The 21,220-nt window shown below is 42.9% G+C and overlaps 1 protein-coding gene across 2 annotated transcripts in view; it reads right to left on the bottom strand.

The window, feature by feature from the left end:
* Window positions 1-308: 308 nt before the first annotated feature.
* The window catches only part of DYRK1A (dual specificity tyrosine phosphorylation regulated kinase 1A), a 77,975-nt gene continuing 57,063 nt past the window's right edge, over window positions 309-21,220 (bottom strand). Inside the window, exons 9-13 of one of the 2 annotated variants that reach the window (XM_040423098.1) lie at window positions 20,419-20,559; window positions 19,979-20,285; window positions 4,014-4,138; window positions 2,106-2,750; window positions 309-420 (exon numbers count right to left, since the gene is read on the bottom strand). In XM_040423098.1, coding sequence (XP_040279032.1) covers window positions 2,121-2,750; window positions 4,014-4,138; window positions 19,979-20,285; window positions 20,419-20,559 — 1,203 coding nt within the window. In that variant the 3' untranslated portion in view covers window positions 309-420; window positions 2,106-2,120. Of the gene's footprint in view, window positions 421-1,091; window positions 2,751-4,013; window positions 4,139-19,978; window positions 20,286-20,418; window positions 20,560-21,220 lie in introns of those variants that run through there. The other variant, XM_040423097.1, reaches the window with a different exon arrangement.

Raw genomic sequence — 21,220 nt, forward strand, 5'->3', positions numbered from 1 at the left:
GCAGATAACCCAAATCTTTCTTAGAGCCTATAATATATGCCCCAATGTGAGAAAAGACATTGGATGCCCGATCCTATCCTAGGGGCTCACAAAGATGTAAAGCCATCTTATAAAAAAAAAATTTGACCAGTTTAAAAGACATAGAATAAAAATGTTAAAAATTCAATTGACATGAACCTCAATCTCAGGGACTAAACGCAACAACGGTAAGTTAATACCCGGGTCTAGATGGAACAATTCTTTAATTATTATTAAAAAAAATAAAAAATGGAAGCCAGACAAATCCCTTAAAACCTTTAAAAAAATGATAGAAAACTTTTAATACTCATGAATATCGCTTTATAACTCTGACAGCCTGAATATTGAGAACGTTGCATGAGACACTAAGACATGGTTCATTCAATTTTCGGTAAGAAATGACTGCAAAAAAAAAATATACAAATTTCGCAAATAGTTCTGACAACAGTTCCAGTTTTGTAAAAGCTATAATACAGCCAGAGTTAAAAAGAAAAAAAGGATCTAATGTACGCCTTGTGTCAAAGTGCGATACTGCTACATTATTGGTTACAGACATCTATGTGCTATAAAAACAGCTTTGGTACAATAAATTATCAAAAAAAAAAAAAAAAAATTAAAATATTTTTTCCTTGTAAAATTCACAGCATAATTGTGAGCCAAAAAAAAAATAAAAAATTGAAAATAAAAGAAGCAGTCACATAATTCTGCAATTTCTTTTGCCATTTTCTTTTTTTAAAACGTTCAAGATGAACAGAAGACATCTTTGTGCAGAAGTAATGGTGGAGATAGCACGTGCTAAGAAGAAAAAGAAAAGCAACAAAAAAAAAAAAAAGTTATAAGAAAAAAAAAATTTTAAATTAAAAACTTAGGGGGGGAAAGGGAGGAAAATAAAAGCCGGAAAAGACACGTGTAGCCATTTCCATCAAACCACTAGAATCTGTGACCTTCAACCATTTAGCAAGTCAGCTCTATGACACACGCAAAGTGACCTTGGAGGAAAAAAAAAATATTTTTAAAAACGCCCTCTTCAATTAGTGGGTCGTAAAAGTCTTTTTTTGTTTGTTTGTTTTTTAAAAGAAAGGCCTCTTGAATTACCCCATTCTGTGTTTTTTCAGCGTTAAGGACTGTCTGCAAAAACATGTCCGAAAGTGATTGCATCTGAAACGGTAGGCTCCTACAACTTGAGAGTCCAATTCCATAAGGCCAAAGGTTATCCACTTGGACCTCCCCAGGACTGACCACACGACCGACCCCATCAATTGCTTTTCAGTGCACCTTAAAAAACGAGACACTTTAGTTGACTGGTCATCTACTCGCAAGACCCACACATTCCCATTAAACGGCTGCTTTCCGTTTCCCAGATTCGAGCTGATAACCGCCACTTCACACGTTGACTGCTCGGCGCGACAACCGCTTAACCGTCCCCTCGACATGGAAACCTATGGATTTTGCAGGTCCTCCCTTACAGCACTGCCTCTGACCATGTATGGTTGGACTTGTAAAACCCCAAAAATGGACCGAAAGAAGGGTGGAGGAGGGGTGCATTTATTTTTTTAGAACGTCCTTTGATTTTTTATTTATTTTTTTACTCATGTTGGCAACTGACTATGTTCAGCATAACTTACTATGGTTAAAATATACAAATATATATATGTATGTACAAATACATATATAATTATATTTTTTTATAAAATAATTGCAATACAGAGTTAAATGGAGAGGGTGTAGGGTTTTGGGAGGGGGGAGCAAAAGTAGAGGTTGTAACCTCGGAGCTTTCCAATAAGGTGGATTTGGACACAGCTCTAAAAAAATAAAAATCGTTTCAACGTCATTGTCCCTTTGCAATCGTTTCAAGTTTAAAAAAATAGTCAGCTTTTCCCTGTTGTAGCGGTTAAGTGTGTTTATCTCCTTCTGATTAAAGCAGCTTTTGCACTTTGTTTTTTTTTCTTTTGTTTTTTTTTTTTTTGAAAAAAAGAAAAAAACAAACAAAAGGCAAAAACAAGAAAAAACAAAAAAAAACACCACGTCTTAAAATGGAACGTAAAAAGAATAAAAATAAAAATAAAACACACACACAAGAAACAAACCTAAATTGAATTTAGTCACGAGCTAGCCACAGGACTTTGCTGAACACAAACTCCTGTCATGGGAGACTCTTCTCTATCGATTCCTTGCCTCATTGTCAGATGTCCCTCAGTTACAAAGTGGGCAGGGCCTGTATTCGCAGAATATTGGTACGTCGGATGGGCAGCTATGCCAGTCTCTTGGCGAGGATTTGAATAGACTGTTAAATTAACATCCATAGTTCCATTCTGTCCGAAGTCCAAGGTATTAGCAGCCATGGGGCGATTTTGGTAGGCCTGATTGCCTTGGTTGCCAGTAGATGAGGAAGATGTTGAGGAAGAAGTAGTTGAGGAAGACAAAGATGTCATGGAGTGGTGGCTGTGCCCGACTTCCATAGAATCTTGGGTGGAGGAGCTATTTGAAGGAGAGTTGTAGATCCTGGACTTCGTCCGGCTACCCAATGATTGCTGTCCATGGTGGTGGTGGTGGTGGGGATGATGATGGTGGTGGTGGGGATGATGAGCACTATTTCCATGATGATGTGGTACATTTTGCTGTGAAGGGGGGATATAAAATGTGGTTTCTTGGACTGGGTGGGTTTCAATGGTAACTTGAGCGGGGGCTTCAGTGACAGTCCAACCCACTGGTGGAGGAAACTGTTGTCGAACCTGAAATGAGAGGGGAAAATGGTTAGACCGTAATTGTACATAGTCAAACGCGTGAGTTTCAGCATGCCGCCTGCATGAGAAATTGGGACTTTTGTTTTGTACTTAAAGGGGTTCTGCCATGATTGATGTAAAAAAGAAAACTCAGACATCATATAGTACATGACAATCTCTTTCTAACACAACTAGAACCAGCCCTGTACCTCACATGGATCCAGAGATCTCCCCATTCATTGCTCTGCTAGATTCTCATCAGGCTGCCAGCACAGCAGACATGTCCTTTCTACTGCAGGTGGCTATACAAAATTCTGACTGCTATACAATTACAAAATAATTCAGATCCAGGTTCTCCGTTTTGTGGCACAGCACCTTATAATCATCTTCATCCCCTTTCAGAATGCAGCCCAAGCTTATGGCGTCAGATACTGCTCCCAGCAAGCAGAGGATTTAGCCAGGGGATGCCACGGCCAGTAGTATTACATGGCAGCTCTTTTCAGATCAATGGCCGCCCAAGTAATACAAAGACAGCTTGAGCTGGCCAGAACAGTAGAGGTTTGTGCAGAGCAGCTCTCCAATGTGACTCAGAAAGGGGGTCTCAAGCATCGGCACACCGCATAACATGTCAGTATGCCAAGGGATGGTGCTGCTTTCACAAGACAACCCCTTTAAGATGGAGCAAGCCATAGAGATACAATGCAGTTATCAGGCCCGATGAGGCAGTGGATAAAGAAAGGACATACCCCCATCTAGTGTCCGGGCACACCGACTCTGAGCTCCTTGTTTATGCCAACACTACTTTGTCCATAGGCAAGGGTGGACAACAGAAACACAATCATCCCAATTAGTATTTTTCCCGCCATTGCTTCTCTATCATGGAGTAAGCCAAGCAAAGTATGTGGCTACTCCCGGTCTTAAAGGGGCTTTCCAATGAACACACCCTATTAGAGTTAATAGAGGAGGGGTTCCTCTGGGCAGGCTTCTAATCTCTTGAGCATAGTGTAGATCAGTTACATAGAGCATCTCTCGCTCTGGAGGACCTGTCCCAATGATGTGTACAGGTATACATGTAATGCTTAATTTCCCCTGTGGTGGCGCTGCAGAGAAACTAAACGCTTATAACAGATTACATCTAATCGCTAGGGTTCATGGCAGGGGATGCACCATCATAAGCTTTTTGGCAAGCGACCTTCAATTGCCTCATAACTGGGTACCCTCAACCTCTTGGGCGTTTATGGCATATTCTACAGCCATGCAGTGAGCACTTACCTGAGGACTGTGTCTCTCACAATCCATAGCTTGTACAGCAGCAGTAAAATGCCCTCCACTATGTCTGTGCTGATGAGTCGGATCAGACCTCGCTCTTCCACTGTTACTTGTCCCAGAAGAGCCACCTTTTAAACAAAATAAATATTTCGGATTAAGCACAGGGGAAAGTAGAATATTTACTAAAGTCTTGGAAAAAGACACAAACAAATGTATAGATGTAACAAAAATCCCACCGACGTGACAGCAGACATTCACAATCAGTGTGAACAAAGGCTTACCTGGGTGCATATTCTACAAAAAACAAACATTTTCTGAAGAAGGAATTTAGAACATCAATAACGTATAATATATCAATAAAAAAAAAAAATCTAATTTTCCAAATCCCTTTAAAGCCTTTTTTTTTTTTTCTCTCTATTTATATCTGTAGCTGCTTTTAGAAGTTTGCTTTTTGGATCCCAAATGTGTGAAATGGCAATAGACCGAGGCCTGTGTGCACACCATGGTCGGGATAACTCCCTGCGCATACGCCAATTAAGTCCAGAGACCGCTAAAAACATGACGGATGCCAAGAGCCCTTTTGCGCGTCAGTATGCCACTTCCCCCTCTGACATTGTATAGGGAAGTGTGGCCTGTTGTACTTCCTTAAAGGGGTATTCCGGTTAGAGACATTTATCCCCTATCCACTCAAAAAAGCAACCATCGATTTCAACGAACCATGGTATACACACCCCTTGCTACCTGGAAAGAAATCTTGTGAGGTCTCAGCTCTCTAGGACGTGCCGTTCCTGAGCTAGTCCCAAAAAATTACCTGCATTAGCCAATACAAATGTATAGAAAATAGAATAGGCACTCTTATATCTGGTTCAGTAGGTAGGCAATGCGACTCAAACAATATAATAATACTGGGTGGATTTATTGATAGCAGTATATAGCAATATGCAATTGATAATGAAAACCTAATACTTCAATACTCAAATTAAATAAATAAAACACACTTAAAATTGATATATAAAATACACATAAAACCATCCACTGTTATAGCTAGTGGACAGCTAGAGGTCCAGTCCAATGATAGGAGGGGCACGGTGTTAGTCCACTATCTAAAGCAGCGGCTAGCAGCAAGTAAACTACCAGAGAACCATGTGAATAAATATTTGTGCAAATACATATAAATAAAAAAATTCCTAAAGTGGCGTGTTGAAACTGGTGACTAAGTAGCCAGTGTATAAAGGTGACAAGGTATATAAAACATATGATGAAAACACTAAAAGTGAATTGATATATAATAAATATGAATAAATAGGTAAGTATCTCTGGTAAATCAATATAATTGCTGACTCCCGCTTATAATGGTGTTCCACAAAGATGTCACTATCAGTTAGAAAGTGTGTGGTCTGGATCACTCTTTCATCCACATAGTTGTCCGCAAATAGAATATGTTCAAGCAGGTAGGCTGTATCTATAAACGGCCACGGCAATAGTATAGATGTATCCAATGGTATGGCAATTCAAATAGAGCAATAATGTCAATGTGGCAAACAATGTAACGGAATACCTGGACAACAGTGCGTATATATCCAGCTATATTGTATCAATCCACATATGTCGGAGCTGCTAGCTTTTACTCACATATGTTCCCACCGTGGCGTCCCACGAGGTATAAGTTCGGGTAAGCTTGTTTCTCTATAGCGCAACTGCGCTTAGACGCTTGTAGTGCTGTCTCTCTCCGGCTGTGAATGCAAATGCTGGTTATGTCGCAATATCAGTCCACGTCCGGTTTCCTTGGTTGAAATCAGTGTTCCACCTGTCTAGGTCAATGCTAGTGCCGGAACATCAGATGCATCAATCAATTTCTGATGGCTCCAAGTAATTTCGCAGCTCAGTTTTCTTTCAGAGCTGCATTCCTGGCATCCTTAAGAAAGCGCTTTCTCAATATCATATAAGATTATTACCGGTATGTTGTCAGGTCCAAATGTCCTTTGCCAGACGCGTTTCAAAGGCTTCCTGCCTTCTTCCTCAGTGGCTCATTTGGAACTGACTCGCTGGCCGGCTTTTTATCCTCCATCAGGTTCTTTAATAAACCTGCAATGGACCCAAATGGATCTGGGTTTCATAGGCGCGTTTAGTTGGTATTGCGGTAGTCATGCGGTATATATGCGGTTTCTTATACAGCCGTGCGTTTTTTGTACAGCATTGCGTTTTTTTGTCTTCTGTGTCGCTATATTCGCCTGTATCATTCTACATAACAAATATTTAATTTTTCTAATTGTGGTTAGATCTTATATGGGAAAAATCCTAATATAAAATATATTAGTATCTTTTGACTCACTAAAATACAAAATTTGTACATCTTTATTATATTAAAACCATATTAAATAGTTAAGAGCTTCTGTATTAGGTCTAAAATTTATGTAAAAGAGCTAAAAATATAAATAACAATATAAATAAAAATTAATATAATTCGAGTAGAAATCCATATAATTCAAATAAAATGGTTCGGCATTATATTCAACAATTGCATATGTGAATCTTCATTTGCTGTACAGCAGATTATAACTTGTGGGGCTCATCCGCAATGGCTAGGGCAGAGCATATGGGGGAGTATTGAAGTATTAGGTTTTCATTATCAATTGCATATTGCTATATACTGCTATCAATAAATCCACCCAGTATTATTATATTGTTTGAGTCGCATTGCCTACCTACTGAACCAGATATAAGAGTGCCTATTCTATTTTCTATACATTCGTTTTTTGGTGATTGGGTACAACATAGTTTGGTGCACCTTTCCATCATAAAATCAGAGGTGAGCCGTCCCTTATTTCTCTTTTACATTTATTTCCATTTGTACCCACTGTGGACAGAGCTCCCCCTGCTTTAAGGATGGATATCTGGAATCACATGGAAAGCAAGCGACTCAAAGTAGAAACATATAGATTTGAAGATATTACTCATGATGCCAATGCTACTGGGGGAGAGAAACCCATAGAAGAAATTTTTAGGGAACTTGAACCATTGTTGTTAAAACAATTAAGACAACAGTGGGAAATCAAGTCACTTAAATTATGTATTGAGGACAAAAAAATCCCCAAGGGGTTAAGGATATCTAAGATCCCTGCACTAGATCTATGTAATGAGGAATTTAATAAAGAGTGGGAAGCTCTGCTCTTCTCCCAATCAATAATGTTAATACAACTTATTATAAAAAGGAGAAGTAAACTTTTGGAAGAACTAACTGAGAGAATTAATACAATAAAAATCTCTGTTGAAAAATTACCTGCCAATGAGGAATTAGCTATATGGCAGGCACGCATATGTAGGAGTCTAGACAAAATGGAATCAGAGATAATATATAAGAAAACAAAAAAATATAGATTTAATGCCAAACCAATGGAAGGGTATCAACATAGAAATGATTCACAAGAAGGTGATTCAAATATTGGACCATTAGATCATCACAATGATGATATATATCCTCCCAGATACAACATACCTGTGAACAATAGATTTGAGGCATTGAATGATAATCATTTTTTAGACAGAACTCCACCCCACCACAAGACAAGAATCAGACAGAGATCACAGACACCAATCAATACATATGTTCAACACCAACAGATAGACACGGGCCACAACATGAGAACCAGACACAGATCGAGGTCATTAATAAGAGAACAACCACACACGTACAATCTGAGGACCAGACTCAATCACCAAATAGACGATTACGAGTCACAACAGAGGACCCGCCCCCCCCAGAACTACAGACCGCAACATACACCCAAATATCGGAGAGAGGGGACACACAGATACCCACAGAACCCAGACCCAAAAGACAGACACGAAGATCCCAAAGAAAAAAGAGGGACTCACAACAGACACAGGTAAACAATTCAGATGCTATAGTGAACCTTAGTTCGGCTGTCTTGACTGAGTCTCAGAAAAGACTGCTAAACAGGGGTCTCAAATTTGCACCTACAGCAAAATTGAATAAATTTGACACGTATGTAGGGATAGAAAAATTTGTGAGGAAACTGTGCTTGAAGAAATATTTTTTAAAAAACCCGATATTGGCAAACATAGATGAATATGTAGATGGTGAAATCCAACACACAATCTTGAAACCAAAGTCTAAAAAATTCCCTAGACAGGAAATTGGAGTAGAGATAGCGACTTTTAGAAAAAATTTAGAGACAGATTTGAGGAAAATATCTGATAAACAGCTAAGGAGAAATAATCTGACTGTACAGGAGATAAATGCAATTAAAGAATTACAAAAAATTAATAATCTTACTATCCGTCCTGCTGACAAAGGGGGAGCTATTGTACTTCTTGATACTATTAAATATAATGCAGAGTGCTTAAGACAGCTTGCGGACACAACAACATATAAGAAATTGAGTAAGGATCCAATAGAAGAATTCTCAGAACTACTGAACCAATACTGTGATAGAGGGTTGGAGGATGGACTCCTCTCTAAACAGGAATCTGACTTTATTCTGGGGACACAGCATAGACTACCTGTGTTTTACTGTCTCCCTAAGATACACAAAAGTATGTCGGATCCACCAGGCCGCCCCATAATTTCGGGTATAGAGTCTTTGTCATCCAATCTATCTAGATATATAGATCAATTAATTCAGCCTACAGTGAGGAATACTCCATCATATTTGAAAGATACCACACAGATTGTCCATACATTGGAGAATCTGAAAGTGGAGCCCCACTGGCTTATAGGCACATTGGATGTACAATCGCTCTATACCGTGATTGACCATGAACAGGGCATAAATAATATGAAATCACAGCTGAGGAATGATGGTAATCTTGGAGAGACAAATAGAATTTTTAGGGGAAGGTGTTAGATACATTTTAACACATAATTATTTCTTTTTTGAGGGGGCTTATTACCTGCAGACACGTGGCACTGCCATGGGCACCAGGTTCGCCCCCAGTTATGCCAACCTGTTTATGGCCCAGTGGGAACAAGATACCATCTTGCCCAGGCTGGGGTCGGACCTGGTGCTCTGGCAGCGCTACATAGATGACATTATTTTTGTCTGGCAGGGAGATATGTCTAGCCTCTACACCTTCTTGGAAGATATAAATAATAATCAATGTAACCTTAAATTCTCCTCCAATATTAATCAGGATTATATAGAATTCTTGGATATTCGGATCACCATCCAGGGAGACCGTTTTGTGTGTACCACTTTCCAGAAAGAAGTAGCTAAGAACAGCTTCATCCTCTTTTCTAGCTGTCATCTGCCTTTATGGCTATTGAACATACCTACGGGACAGTTCCGTAGAATAAAAAGGAACTGTACGAATCAGACAGAATTTGAGGATGAGGCTGTTATTATGAAGAATAAATTTTTGGAGAAAGATTATCCAGAGAAAGCTGTCGAAAAAGCACTATGCAAAGTTAGAAAAATGGACAGAAAAATGTTTTTTGAAGTCAAACAAAAGAAAGATGATAAACCCATTGATGACAATAAATTCCGAATAATACTGCCGTATAACGCACAACATAAAAGAATAGAACAAAGCATTAAAAAGAATTGGCATCTGATTCAGAAAGATAAAATTATAGGCCCCCTAATCCCACCATTACCGGTGATAGTCTATACAAAGGCCCCCAATTTAGGCCTGAAAATAGCACCGTCTATCAAAAATAAGAAAAAAGAAAACGGCTCTGGTAATAAATGGTTAAGGATGAGTGGGTTTTATAGATGCGGAGGCTGTATTAATTGCAGGAATACTTCTTTTCCGAAAAAAACTGTGCGAGTGACCTCAACACAAAATAATTTTTCAGTTGAGATAAAAGATCTTCTCACTTGCAACAGCTCAAACGTAATCTATATTATTGAATGCCCATGTGCGAAACAATATATCGGCAGGACTAAAAGACCATTAAAAGTTAGAATAGCGGAACATATTAATAATATTAAGAAAGGGTACGATAAACATGTATTATCGAAACATTTTAAACTAACACACAATCAAGATCCAAAATTCCTAACCTTTGCAGCATTTGAACAAATAGAACATCATTGGAGGGGGGGCAATCACATTGCCCGAATGTCTAGGGCAGAATCTAGGAAGATATTTGAATTCGGCAGTTTGGCTCCGGCTGGACTCAATGCAGAGTTGGAAATATTCGGGTTTTTATGACGGGTCGGGTGTCTTCGGCCCATGGGGGGCACTAGTCGGGCTGTTTAGCAGCACTATGGCCCCCCCTGCGCTGGAGATCTCCGACCCCAATTCTTCCATCTTTCCCCCATATGCTCTGCCCTAGCCATTGCGGATGAGCCCCACAAGTTATAATCTGCTGTACAGCAAATGAAGATTCACATATGCAATTGTTGAATATAATGCCGAACCATTTTATTTGAATTATATGGATTTCTACTCGAATTATATTAATTTTTAGTTATATTGTTATTTATATTTTTAGCTCTTTTACATAAATTTTAGACCTAATACAGAAGCTCTTAACTATTTAATATGGTTTTAATATAATAAAGATGTACAAATTTTGTATTTTAGTGAGTCAAAAGATACTAATATATTTTATATTAGGATTTTTCCCATATAAGATCTAACCACAATTAGAAAAATTAAATATTTGTTATGTAGAATGATACAGGCGAATATAGCGACACAGAAGACAAAAAAACGCAATGCTGTACAAAAAACGCACGGCTGTATAAGAAACCGCATATATACCGCATGACTACCGCAATACCAACTAAACGCGCCTATGAAACCCAGATCCATTTGGGTCCATTGCAGGTTTATTAAAGAACCTGATGGAGGATAAAAAGCCGGCCAGCGAGTCAGTTCCAAATGAGCCACTGAGGAAGAAGGCAGGAAGCCTTTGAAACGCGTCTGGCAAAGGACATTTGGACCTGACAACATACCGGTAATAATCTTATATGATATTGAGAAAGCGCTTTCTTAAGGATGCCAGGAATGCAGCTCTGAAAGAAAACTGAGCTGCGAAATTACTTGGAGCCATCAGAAATTGATTGATGCATCTGATGTTCCGGCACTAGCATTGACCTAGACAGGTGGAACACTGATTTCAACCAAGGAAACCGGACGTGGACTGATATTGCGACATAACCAGCATTTGCATTCACAGCCGGAGAGAGACAGCACTACAAGCGTCTAAGCGCAGTTGCGCTATAGAGAAACAAGCTTACCCGAACTTATACCTCGTGGGACGCCACGGTGGGAACATATGTGAGTAAAAGCTAGCAGCTCCGACATATGTGGATTGATACAATATAGCTGGATATATACGCACTGTTGTCCAGGTATTCCGTTACATTGTTTGCCACATTGACATTATTGCTCTATTTGAATTGCCATACCATTGGATACATCTATACTATTGCCGTGGCCGTTTATAGATACAGCCTACCTGCTTGAACATATTCTATTTGCGGACAACTATGTGGATGAAAGAGTGATCCAGACCACACACTTTCTAACTGATAGTGACATCTTTGTGGAACACCATTATAAGCGGGAGTCAGCAATTATATTGATTTACCAGAGATACTTACCTATTTATTCATATTTATTATATATCAATTCACTTTTAGTGTTTTCATCATATGTTTTATATACCTTGTCACCTTTATACACTGGCTACTTAGTCACCAGTTTCAACACGCCACTTTAGGAATTTTTTTATTTATATGTATTTGCACAAATATTTATTCACATGGTTCTCTGGTAGTTTACTTGCTGCTAGCCGCTGCTTTAGATAGTGGACTAACACCGTGCCCCTCCTATCATTGGACTGGACCTCTAGCTGTCCACTAGCTATAACAGTGGATGGTTTTATGTGTATTTTATATATCAATTTTAAGTGTGTTTTATTTATTTAATTTGAGTATTGAAGTATTAGGTTTTCATTATCAATTGCATATTGCTATATACTGCTATCAATAAATCCACCCAGTATTATTATATTGTTTGAGTCGCATTGCCTACCTACTGAACCAGATATAAGAGTGCCTATTCTATTTTCTATACATTCGTTTTTTGGTGATTGGGTACAACATCAGTTTGGTGCACCTTTCCATCATAAAATCAGAGGTGAGCCGTCCCTTATTTCTCTTTTACATTAGCCAATACAAGCCCGCAGGTCTTTCTCTTCATATCCCAGCTGCCATACACACGGTCACAGGTCCCTTATCAGCCAATAGAAGCTCGCAGGCCCTTAGTCTCCACATACACACAGTTTTACTCCAGGTTTCCATAACAACCCAGCCATTTTTCTTCACTGATGTAGGTCTTTAGGCTAGGGCTGCACGACACATAGGGCACAACTACGCTGCTACATGCATCCATCTTTGATGGATTTTTTGGGACTGTTTCACAGTAGGTCACATGGCGCAGTGCGACACAATAGCCTATCATTATAAAAATTGTTGCGCAACATTGGCACGACAAAATGTCGTTCAACACATGTCATTATGTAGCCCTAGCCTTAAAGGAGCAGGGCGCTGAGGAGGACACTGTTAAGTTGGCAGGGGCCAAAATTGAAGGGGCAGCTGCTGTGGAGGTAGGGTTGGGCAATAAACCGGTATTAACGATATACCGCGGTATTAAGAAACGGCAATATGGCAATATCACCATTTCTTAAATACAGCGGTATTTTAGGGTACTTTCACACTAGCGTTTTTCTTTTCCGGCGCTGAGTTCCGTCCTAGGGGCTCAAATCCGGAAAAGAACTGATCTGTTTTATCCTAATGCATTCTGAATGGAGAGTAATCCGTTCAGGATGCATCAGGATGTCTTCAGTTCAGTCTTTTTGACTGATCAGGCTTTTCAGAAAACCGTAGCATGTTGTCTTTTTACCTCCGGCCAAAAATCCTGAACACTTTGACTGAACGCTGGATCCGGTCTTTTTCCTATTGACTTGCATTAACGCCGGATCCGGCACCATGTGTTCAGTCAAACCGGATGCGGCTTTTGCATGTTAAACCCGAAAAATGTGAAAAAAAAGTTAAAGTCCATAAATGGCGGATCCGTTTTTTCCAATGCATTTTTTCATTGTGATCAAAATCCTGATCAGGATTCAAATGTAATCCGTTTTCACACGTTTTTCCGGATCCGGCAGGCAGTTCCGGTGTCGGAATTGACGCCGGATTCAAACAACGCTAGTGTGAAAGTAGCCTTAGTGACGTCATAGGGGCAGTCGCACGTCACAGTGCTGAATGCCTCTAAAACGTCCGGCGCACATTACAGCCGGCACAGTGGAGAAGGAGGGAGTCCCTCCCCACTGTGATCCGGCTGCCGCTGCGCCACCAATAAGAAGGTAATAGTGAGGAGGGGCTGTGGCCGCTGCGCCACCAAAGAGAATTACCCTAAATACAAATACAGACTGCGGGTGCCGGCCGTATCACATACCCGGCACCCGGTCTCAATGAGAGGAAGAGGCGATCCGAGGCAATTTACCCCTCAAATGCGGCACCTGAGGGGTTAATTGGCACGGTTCGGTGGGATCCCAGTCATTGAGGCAGAGTGCCGGCTGTGTGATATGGCTGGCACCCGCAGTCTATATTTGTATTATGGGGTTAATTACATTCATTGGTGGCGCAGTGCGTCCCCCCATACCCCAGTATTATAAATTATAATCATTGGTGGCGCAGTGCACCCAAGCCCCCCAGTATTATAATCATTGGTGGCGCAGTGCACCCAAGCCCCCCAGTATTATAATCATTGGTGGCAATGGCCACAGGGTCCCCTCCCCTCTTCATTGGTGGTGCAGTGGTAGCTTCTGATCGGAGCTCCAGAAGTGAAATCTCAGGGCTCCGATTCGTTACCATGGCAGCCAGGACGCTCAATAAGCCATCCAACACGATTCTCCATTTTTTTTTTTGTCTTCTTCTCCCCTAAATAATAGCATAGGACTGTTCTATTTTGGGCAGCTCGTTCCTTTTTTTTTTTATTGCATTAAATTTGGCGTGGTATCGAGTATTGCATTCCCTTTTTGTGGGAACGGAATTGAATCAAAATTTTGGTATTGTGACAACCCTAGTCACGGGGGTATAAGTCCTTAAAGAGGACCTTTCACCTGTATAAACTATGGTAACTGAGTATGCTGACATGTAGAGCGGCACCCGGGGATCTCACTGCACTTACTATTATCCCCGGGCGCCACTCCGTTCTCCCGTTATAGGCTCCGGTACCTTTGCTTCTTAAGTTATAGTAGGCGGTGTCTTCCCTTGTCCTGTGGGCGTCTCCTTCTCCTAGGCTGCAGCGGTGGCCAATCGCAGCGCACAGCTCACAGCCTGGGAGGTTTTTTTCTCCCAGGCTGTGAGCTGTGCGCTGCGATTGGCCAGCGCTGCAGCCTAGGAGAAGGAGACGCCCACAGGACAAGGGAAGACACCGCCTACTATAACTTAAGAAGCAAAGGTACCGGAGCCTATAACGGGAGAACGGAGCGGCGCCCGGGGATAATAGTAAGTGCAGTGAGATCCCCGGGCGCCGCTCTACATGTCAGCATACTCAGTTACCATAGTTTATACAGGTGAAAGGTCCTCTTTAAGGTCACAAAGAAATGGCATCTAGTGGCTGTAAACCCCCAGAGCCAGAAGGCTGAGAACAGTCACTGCACAGAGAGGCCGGGGCTGAGAACAGTCGTCGTACTCTGGGGACCGCTGCACAGAGAGGCCGGGGCTGAGAACAGTCACTGCATTCTGGGGGCTGCTGCACAGAGAGGCCGGGGCTGAGAACAGTCGCTGCACTCTGGGGGCCGCTGCACAGAGAGGCCGGGGCTGAGAACAGTCACTGCATTCTGGGGGCTGCTGCACAGAGAGGCCGGGGCTGAGAACAGTCGCTGCACTCTGGGGGCCGCTGCACAGAGAGGCCGGGGCTGAGAACAGTCGCTGCACTCTGGGGGCCGCTGCACAGAGAGGCCGGGGCTGAGAACAGTCACTGCATTCTGGGGGCTGCTGCACAGACAGGCCGGGGATGAGAACAGTCGCTGCACTCTGGGGGCCGCTGCACAGAGAGGCTGGGGCTGCTGCACAGACAGGCTGGGGATGAGAACAGTCGCTGCACTCTGGGGGCTGCTGAACAGACAGGCCGGGGCTGAGAACAGTCACTGCATTCTGGGGGCCGCTGCACAGACAGGCCGGGGATGAGAACAGTCGCTGCACTCTGGGGGCCGCTGCACAGAGAGGCCGGGGCTGAGAACAGACGTTGCACTCTGGGGGCTGCTGCACAGAGAGGCAGGGGCTGAGAACAGTCGTTGCACTCTGGGGGCCGCTGCACAGAGAGGCCGGGGCTGAGAACAGACGCTGCACTCTGGGGGCTGCTGCACAGAGAGGCCAGGGCTGAGAACAGTCGCTGCGCTCTGGGGGTTGCGGTAATATGGCTGTAGAGTGTAGGGACTAAGACCCATATGGGAAGCGCCAGTCTTTAGTAAATGACCCCCAACGCTTTATTTGACGGAAAGGCATCTTTATGATGCCAAGGTGCCCTTCCTGACAATGTGCATCTATGATGGGTACACTCTGAACAACCCACTTATCAGGGTTTTCCGCTAGGATGTCCCATTTTCTGTGGGAGCGGTGAAGATGGCTGATCGCTGCTATCTCCAGCACTCCCATAGAGAATGAATGGAGCAGCAGGGGACACGGCCGAGCCATCAGATTTGGGGGGAGAACGGTGACCCTGTTCTTCGTGGGCAACTAAGAGATTACTGCATGGGGGCATCAAGCAGACATTATAATGTATGGGGGCAACAAGGAAACACGAGTACATGTTTTTGGTGTTTTTTTTTTTCCTTCTAAATGGGCATTTATTAAAATATTTTTGATATCGCCCAACCCTATGTGGAGGTCACTGTTAAGGGGGCAGGGGCCACTATTGAAGGGGCAACTGCTCTGGAGGTCACTGTTAAAGGGGCGGGCACTGTAGAGGTCACTGTTATGGGGGATACTGTCGATATCTTAACGACACACAGAAACATTAAATGAAATAGATTAAATATACCTGTGCGAAGCCAGGTCCTTTCTGCTAGTAAGTAATATACAGCCTAATATCTATATTTTTGTTGGGGGTCTATGGATGATGAATGTCGCTGTACGTCAGCTTATACGCTGACCAAATCCCTCTAAATGTGGTGTGAACAGTCTTACAGGTTTCCACTACACGACAGCAAGAGGTGGACAGTCTGCAGCACTATTCTCGCAGCCAAAAATACTGAAACCCGATAATCCCTGTTATGAGTCAGCGGGGTTCGGTGGGATAAGCTGACATCCGCTAATACCAGCTGTGCCTGATGCTAGTGTGAACAGCGCCTAGAGAGGATTTTCTGATCAGTAAAGCAGAAACAAGTATGCATCGTTCTGCCACAAGAGCGTTTAGCACTAAGTCAGTAAAAAATAAATAAAATGAAGGCTTCAACAATCAGGCATCACGTTTAGGAGCTTAGACACTGACCACTCCAGTATAAAAGCTGGTGTCCTAAAACTAAACAGATAAACCTGCCCTCGCTGTCTATCAGTCTCCGACGGATTTTCTGCACGTTTTCAGAAACAAACCGTCATGCAGAAATCCCGCAGAGAACAGAGGTTACAACATCTGGGGTGCGGCATAACTAAAGAGGACTGGTCATCTCTGCTCACACGTCTATTTTAGCGTTTTAGTAATTGTTTTTCCCATGAAGCTCTTCATTGGGCGGTTCCTCTGTTACTCCTCCTGGAAATGTATGAATAAATTAAAACCTGGGCTTTACTAGATAGAGGTGTGCCGCTGCACTCATTAAAACAATCTACGGTAGTTAGTAAGGACACAGTCCTTTTGCAAGGGAATGCTAATGCCCAAGTGTCAATATGTTCATAAGTCTCTAGGAGGAAGTAGGCCATTTTCACACGGTAAAACATGGTCCGGAAAAAATGGTCCGTGTAACGGATGCAATTCCTGAGGATCGGCTGACCTGAATTTACTGCAGCATAGTGATCCAAGATGCTGGGGGTGGCAGCCCGACCATGTGTCCATTGTGCTGTACTGCAGGAGTCCAGTGGGGGGTCCTACTCAGTGACTGACGTGACCATACAGATAGCTGTCAGTCACTTATTAGGACCGCCCACGTAACTCCTTAGCTCAGAACGAGCAGAGATTTAAATTAATAAAATACAAGTTATACTAAATATTTCCCGTAAAAACTATATATCAATCGGCTCAGCAACTCCTGCTCTATAACACGCTGCCTGCAGATTGCATTGCACTTTTGTGATGGCATGTCCCCTTTAAAAGGGTTTTCCATAACTAATCTTCAGGCTTGGTCATCAATATCAGATCAGTTGGGGTCCAACACCCAGCACCCCATGCCAATAGGCTGTTTCGGCCAGCTGTCGGTAGCAGTAACTATACAGTGGATGGAGCCGGAAGCGGCCAGAGTATTGCATAATAAATTCTGGAACCGACTTTTAAACCCACAGAATGTCAACTTAGGGCACGTTTACACAACGCAGATCTGTAGTGGATGAAATCTGCAACACATTTGTCCGGCAGTCGATTTGCTTGCGGATTTATAAGTCCGATCCACATGAAGAAATCTGCAGCACGTAGACTGATGAAAAATTCGAAAGACTTGGTGAACACTGCAAGAAATCTGCAGAAATACGGATTTCAAAGCAGAAATTCCGTGGCGTGTGTGGCCTTCACCTAAGGCTGCTTCCACACGCTGCTGATTTTGTTGAAGAAACTTCCACGACTGAGAATTCTTTCCATTCACCTGGATGGGGCTTGCAAAAATCCACCCCACTCAAATGGAGAACTGCGGAAATTTCTGCAACATAATCCGAAGCGTGTGAATGCAGCCCAAAAAGGTATTTCCACAAATGACATTTCACTTCTCCACAGAAGCGGTGACAGTGGTCGGATCCCTCGGGACATCACTTCTGACTTCTCATTAGTCTCCTGTTCTGCAGTGAAAAGACTGAATGGAGCGAGAGATGTCCCCGCCGCTCCACGACAGAACGGGGCTGTTTCTGTCAATTTCATGATTTTTACAGGACTGGGAAATTGTGTAAAAAAACAAATACTGGGGCAGATCTATCATCAGTTTTACACCCCTTTAATGCATAAAATAAGTTGCAAATTATGGAATACCACATTTGCGCTATAATTTTTTTTTCACTTTTCACACTTCTCGTCCACTCTTCAAAACTGGTCACGCACGTGAGCACAAGTGCTAAGAAAGCGATTCCTTTAGGTCCACCGCCCTGGGCTATCAACACTGACCGCTTCCCAGCCCCTCATCTCGCCCCCAGTGGTCACTGAATGGAAGTGTTTTACATTCAGAGTCGGAAAAGCCCAACCTGACTTAGTCCTGCGCACAGCTGAAAATGTCACAATGTGCTAGCCTAAGCAAATCCTCTGCGAGCCAAATGCAGCAGCGTCGCCAAGCTAATCACAGCTCTCGATATTGACGACCTATCAGCAGGTGGGTCAGACTCGCTGCACGTCACCTGTTTCAGGAAGCTGCAGCGCTCACCTGAACTCCAGTGAGTGCTGCAGCCTCCTAACAGCTTTCCAAGCACAGCATCGTACATTGTATAGCGGCTGTGCTTGGTATTACAGCTCAGTCTCATTCACTTGAATGGGACTGAGCTGCACAAAGGCCGTGTAACAGGCGTCACTGCCCTAGGAAGCGTCAAGGTGCTCAAGGAGCGCCACAGCATCTTCTAACAGCTGATCAGATGGGGTGGCGGGAGTCAGTCCCCAAAGATCAGATACTGATGACCGCATGATCAATATTGAATTCCCGGATAGCCCCTTTAAAGTAAGGGAACCTGCTAGATGCACAATAGGAAGTACCGTGATGTCATGCCCCTGAAGATGCCGTGGCTGCTATCAGGTGGTACCTCTCATACAATTCGGCAGATTAGTTTACATCGACCTTGCTAGGTCAGCACCCTAAATAAGGAATGGGAGCGCAGTTCAGTGGGCGAGGCCTTTCCTATAGAGCTTCTCATAGATGCCCTCATTTAATATGGTCTGTACTAGTACTACCTTTAAACCTGTAGAAGACCACAATATGCATCTTTACATTCAATGCCCTGGAACGTAATTACACATAGATGCAGATGAAATTTTGTGGCGTATTCTTATTAACCAAAGGCTTTAATCTTAATAACAGCGGATACCCGATGCGCTTGAGCATTTTACAGGAAGCATATCGACACTGATATTTGACTCAGGATAGGTCATCAGTATCTGATAGGTGGGGACCAACACCCGGGACCCCTGCTGATCAGCTGTTTGTGAGGGCACTTTTCCTAGGCCAAGTGACGACATGTTCACCAGTCACGTGGCCTTTGTGCAGCTCAGCTCAATGGAATTGATTTGGGCTGTGATACCAATCATAGCCACTATACAATGTATGGTGCTGTACTTGGTGAGCTAAGAGAAGGCCGCGGCCCTAATAGGAGAGAGGGTGCCTTCTCAAATAGCGGATAGTCGGGAATCCTGGATGTCGGATCCCACTGATCAGATACTGATGAACTGAGGATAAGGTCATTAGTTATAGGGTCCATTCACACGTTCGTAGAATGGGTCAAGATCTGTTCCGCAACGCTGCGGAATGAATCCGGACCTATTCATTCTCTATGGGGCTGGAAGAGTTGCGGACAGCACACAGTGTGCTTTCCGCATCTCTGGACCACGGCCCCGATCTTCCGGTCCGCAGCTCCCGAAAAAAATAGAACATGTTCTATTCTTGTCCGCAATTGCGGACAAGAATAAGCAGTTCTATGGGGGTGCCGGCCGGGGGTATTGCGGATCCGCAATACACTACGGACGTGTGAATGGACCCATAAAGTCTTAGAAAACCCCCTTTAAGCTCAGGGCATGGACACAAATCCTCCCAATATTGAGCAGCCCATCACCGAGGCTTCCTTGTGTGTTACCGCACTGCAGAGTTAGGTTACCTGAGCTAGACGATGTGCTTGAGGTGGTTCCCGACGACTGGGACTGCTCCATCGCTGGACTTGTAGATACACTATTACTTGTGTTTGTACCTTCGTCAGCAGTCTTCTTAAAGAAACTATGTTGCAGAGCATAGTATGGTTGAATCCGTGTCTTAGGATCATAATCTAGCATCCTTAAAATGAGGTCTTTAAACTTCAAGTAGTCCGCTACAGTGTGACCTGATTCCCCTGCTCGCCGACCTCCTGGTCCTCCAGTTTCCACTCCAAGAATATTATGAAGTTTCCGGGTTCCTGGTGGTTTGTATTCCTACGGAGGGAAAGCAATGGGAATGATGATTTAACTCCTTCCAACCACAAGCTAAGGAAATTCTGCAGTTACGAGCCCTTATCACTGGAAGCACCAGATTTAGACAGCCACTTTAGTGACACAGGCAAATTACCTTTTTCCCGTCTTTGGTCTTCTTTAAGTTCCAAGCGCCATCTGGCAGCTTCTCAAAGAACTTTCTGGCTTTTGGTGCTTGGTCGAGGATGTGAGCAGGCGGTATTCCTAAAACTTCTACAATTTTATTCATCTGGTCCACCTGTTGGGAGAAGAACAATGTCAATGAAAATTGGTTGAGGCCTGATTCACACAGCCGTACCTGTTCCGCAGATCAGGAAAACGGATACCGGCCATATGCATCTCGCATTTTTCTCTTTTGTGAGTCTCGCACTGTGTCACAAATGACTATTCTTGTCTGCAAAACTGACAATAATAGGACGTCTTTTTTTTTTTTTTTGCTGGGCCATGGAATGGACTTACCAATGCAGTCAGCACACGGTGTGCTGTCTGCATGTTTTGTGGCCCCTATGAAAAGAATGCGTCCACATCCGTCCCACAAAAAAAAGCGGATCTGATGGAGAACGAAAATACAGACATGTGCATGAGGCCTGAAAATAGAACTTAAAACTTGAAAATAGAAAGAAAGGAAGGACTTCTATTATTCTGCTGAAGCCACTTCTGGTTTTGGCTCTTTTTTTTTTTTATCTCCAAAAACCACTCTGGTTGAAGCTATCCTGTCAGCCTAGGGACAAGCATCTAGATCTGTAAATTGTCCATGTCCCGTGATCCTTGTAAACGTTCCAATACTGTTTGTGTGTGCTTTGCAATTTTCAAGATCTCTGCTAACGGTCAGTGAAAGGAGGAAGGAATCAAATGCTGAAAAATCCATCATGACCACATAGCTGCAAATTCCATTACAA

This window comes from Bufo bufo, chromosome 3, assembly GCF_905171765.1.
Source record: "Bufo bufo chromosome 3, aBufBuf1.1, whole genome shotgun sequence".
Taxonomy (NCBI): Eukaryota; Metazoa; Chordata; class Amphibia; order Anura; family Bufonidae; genus Bufo; species Bufo bufo.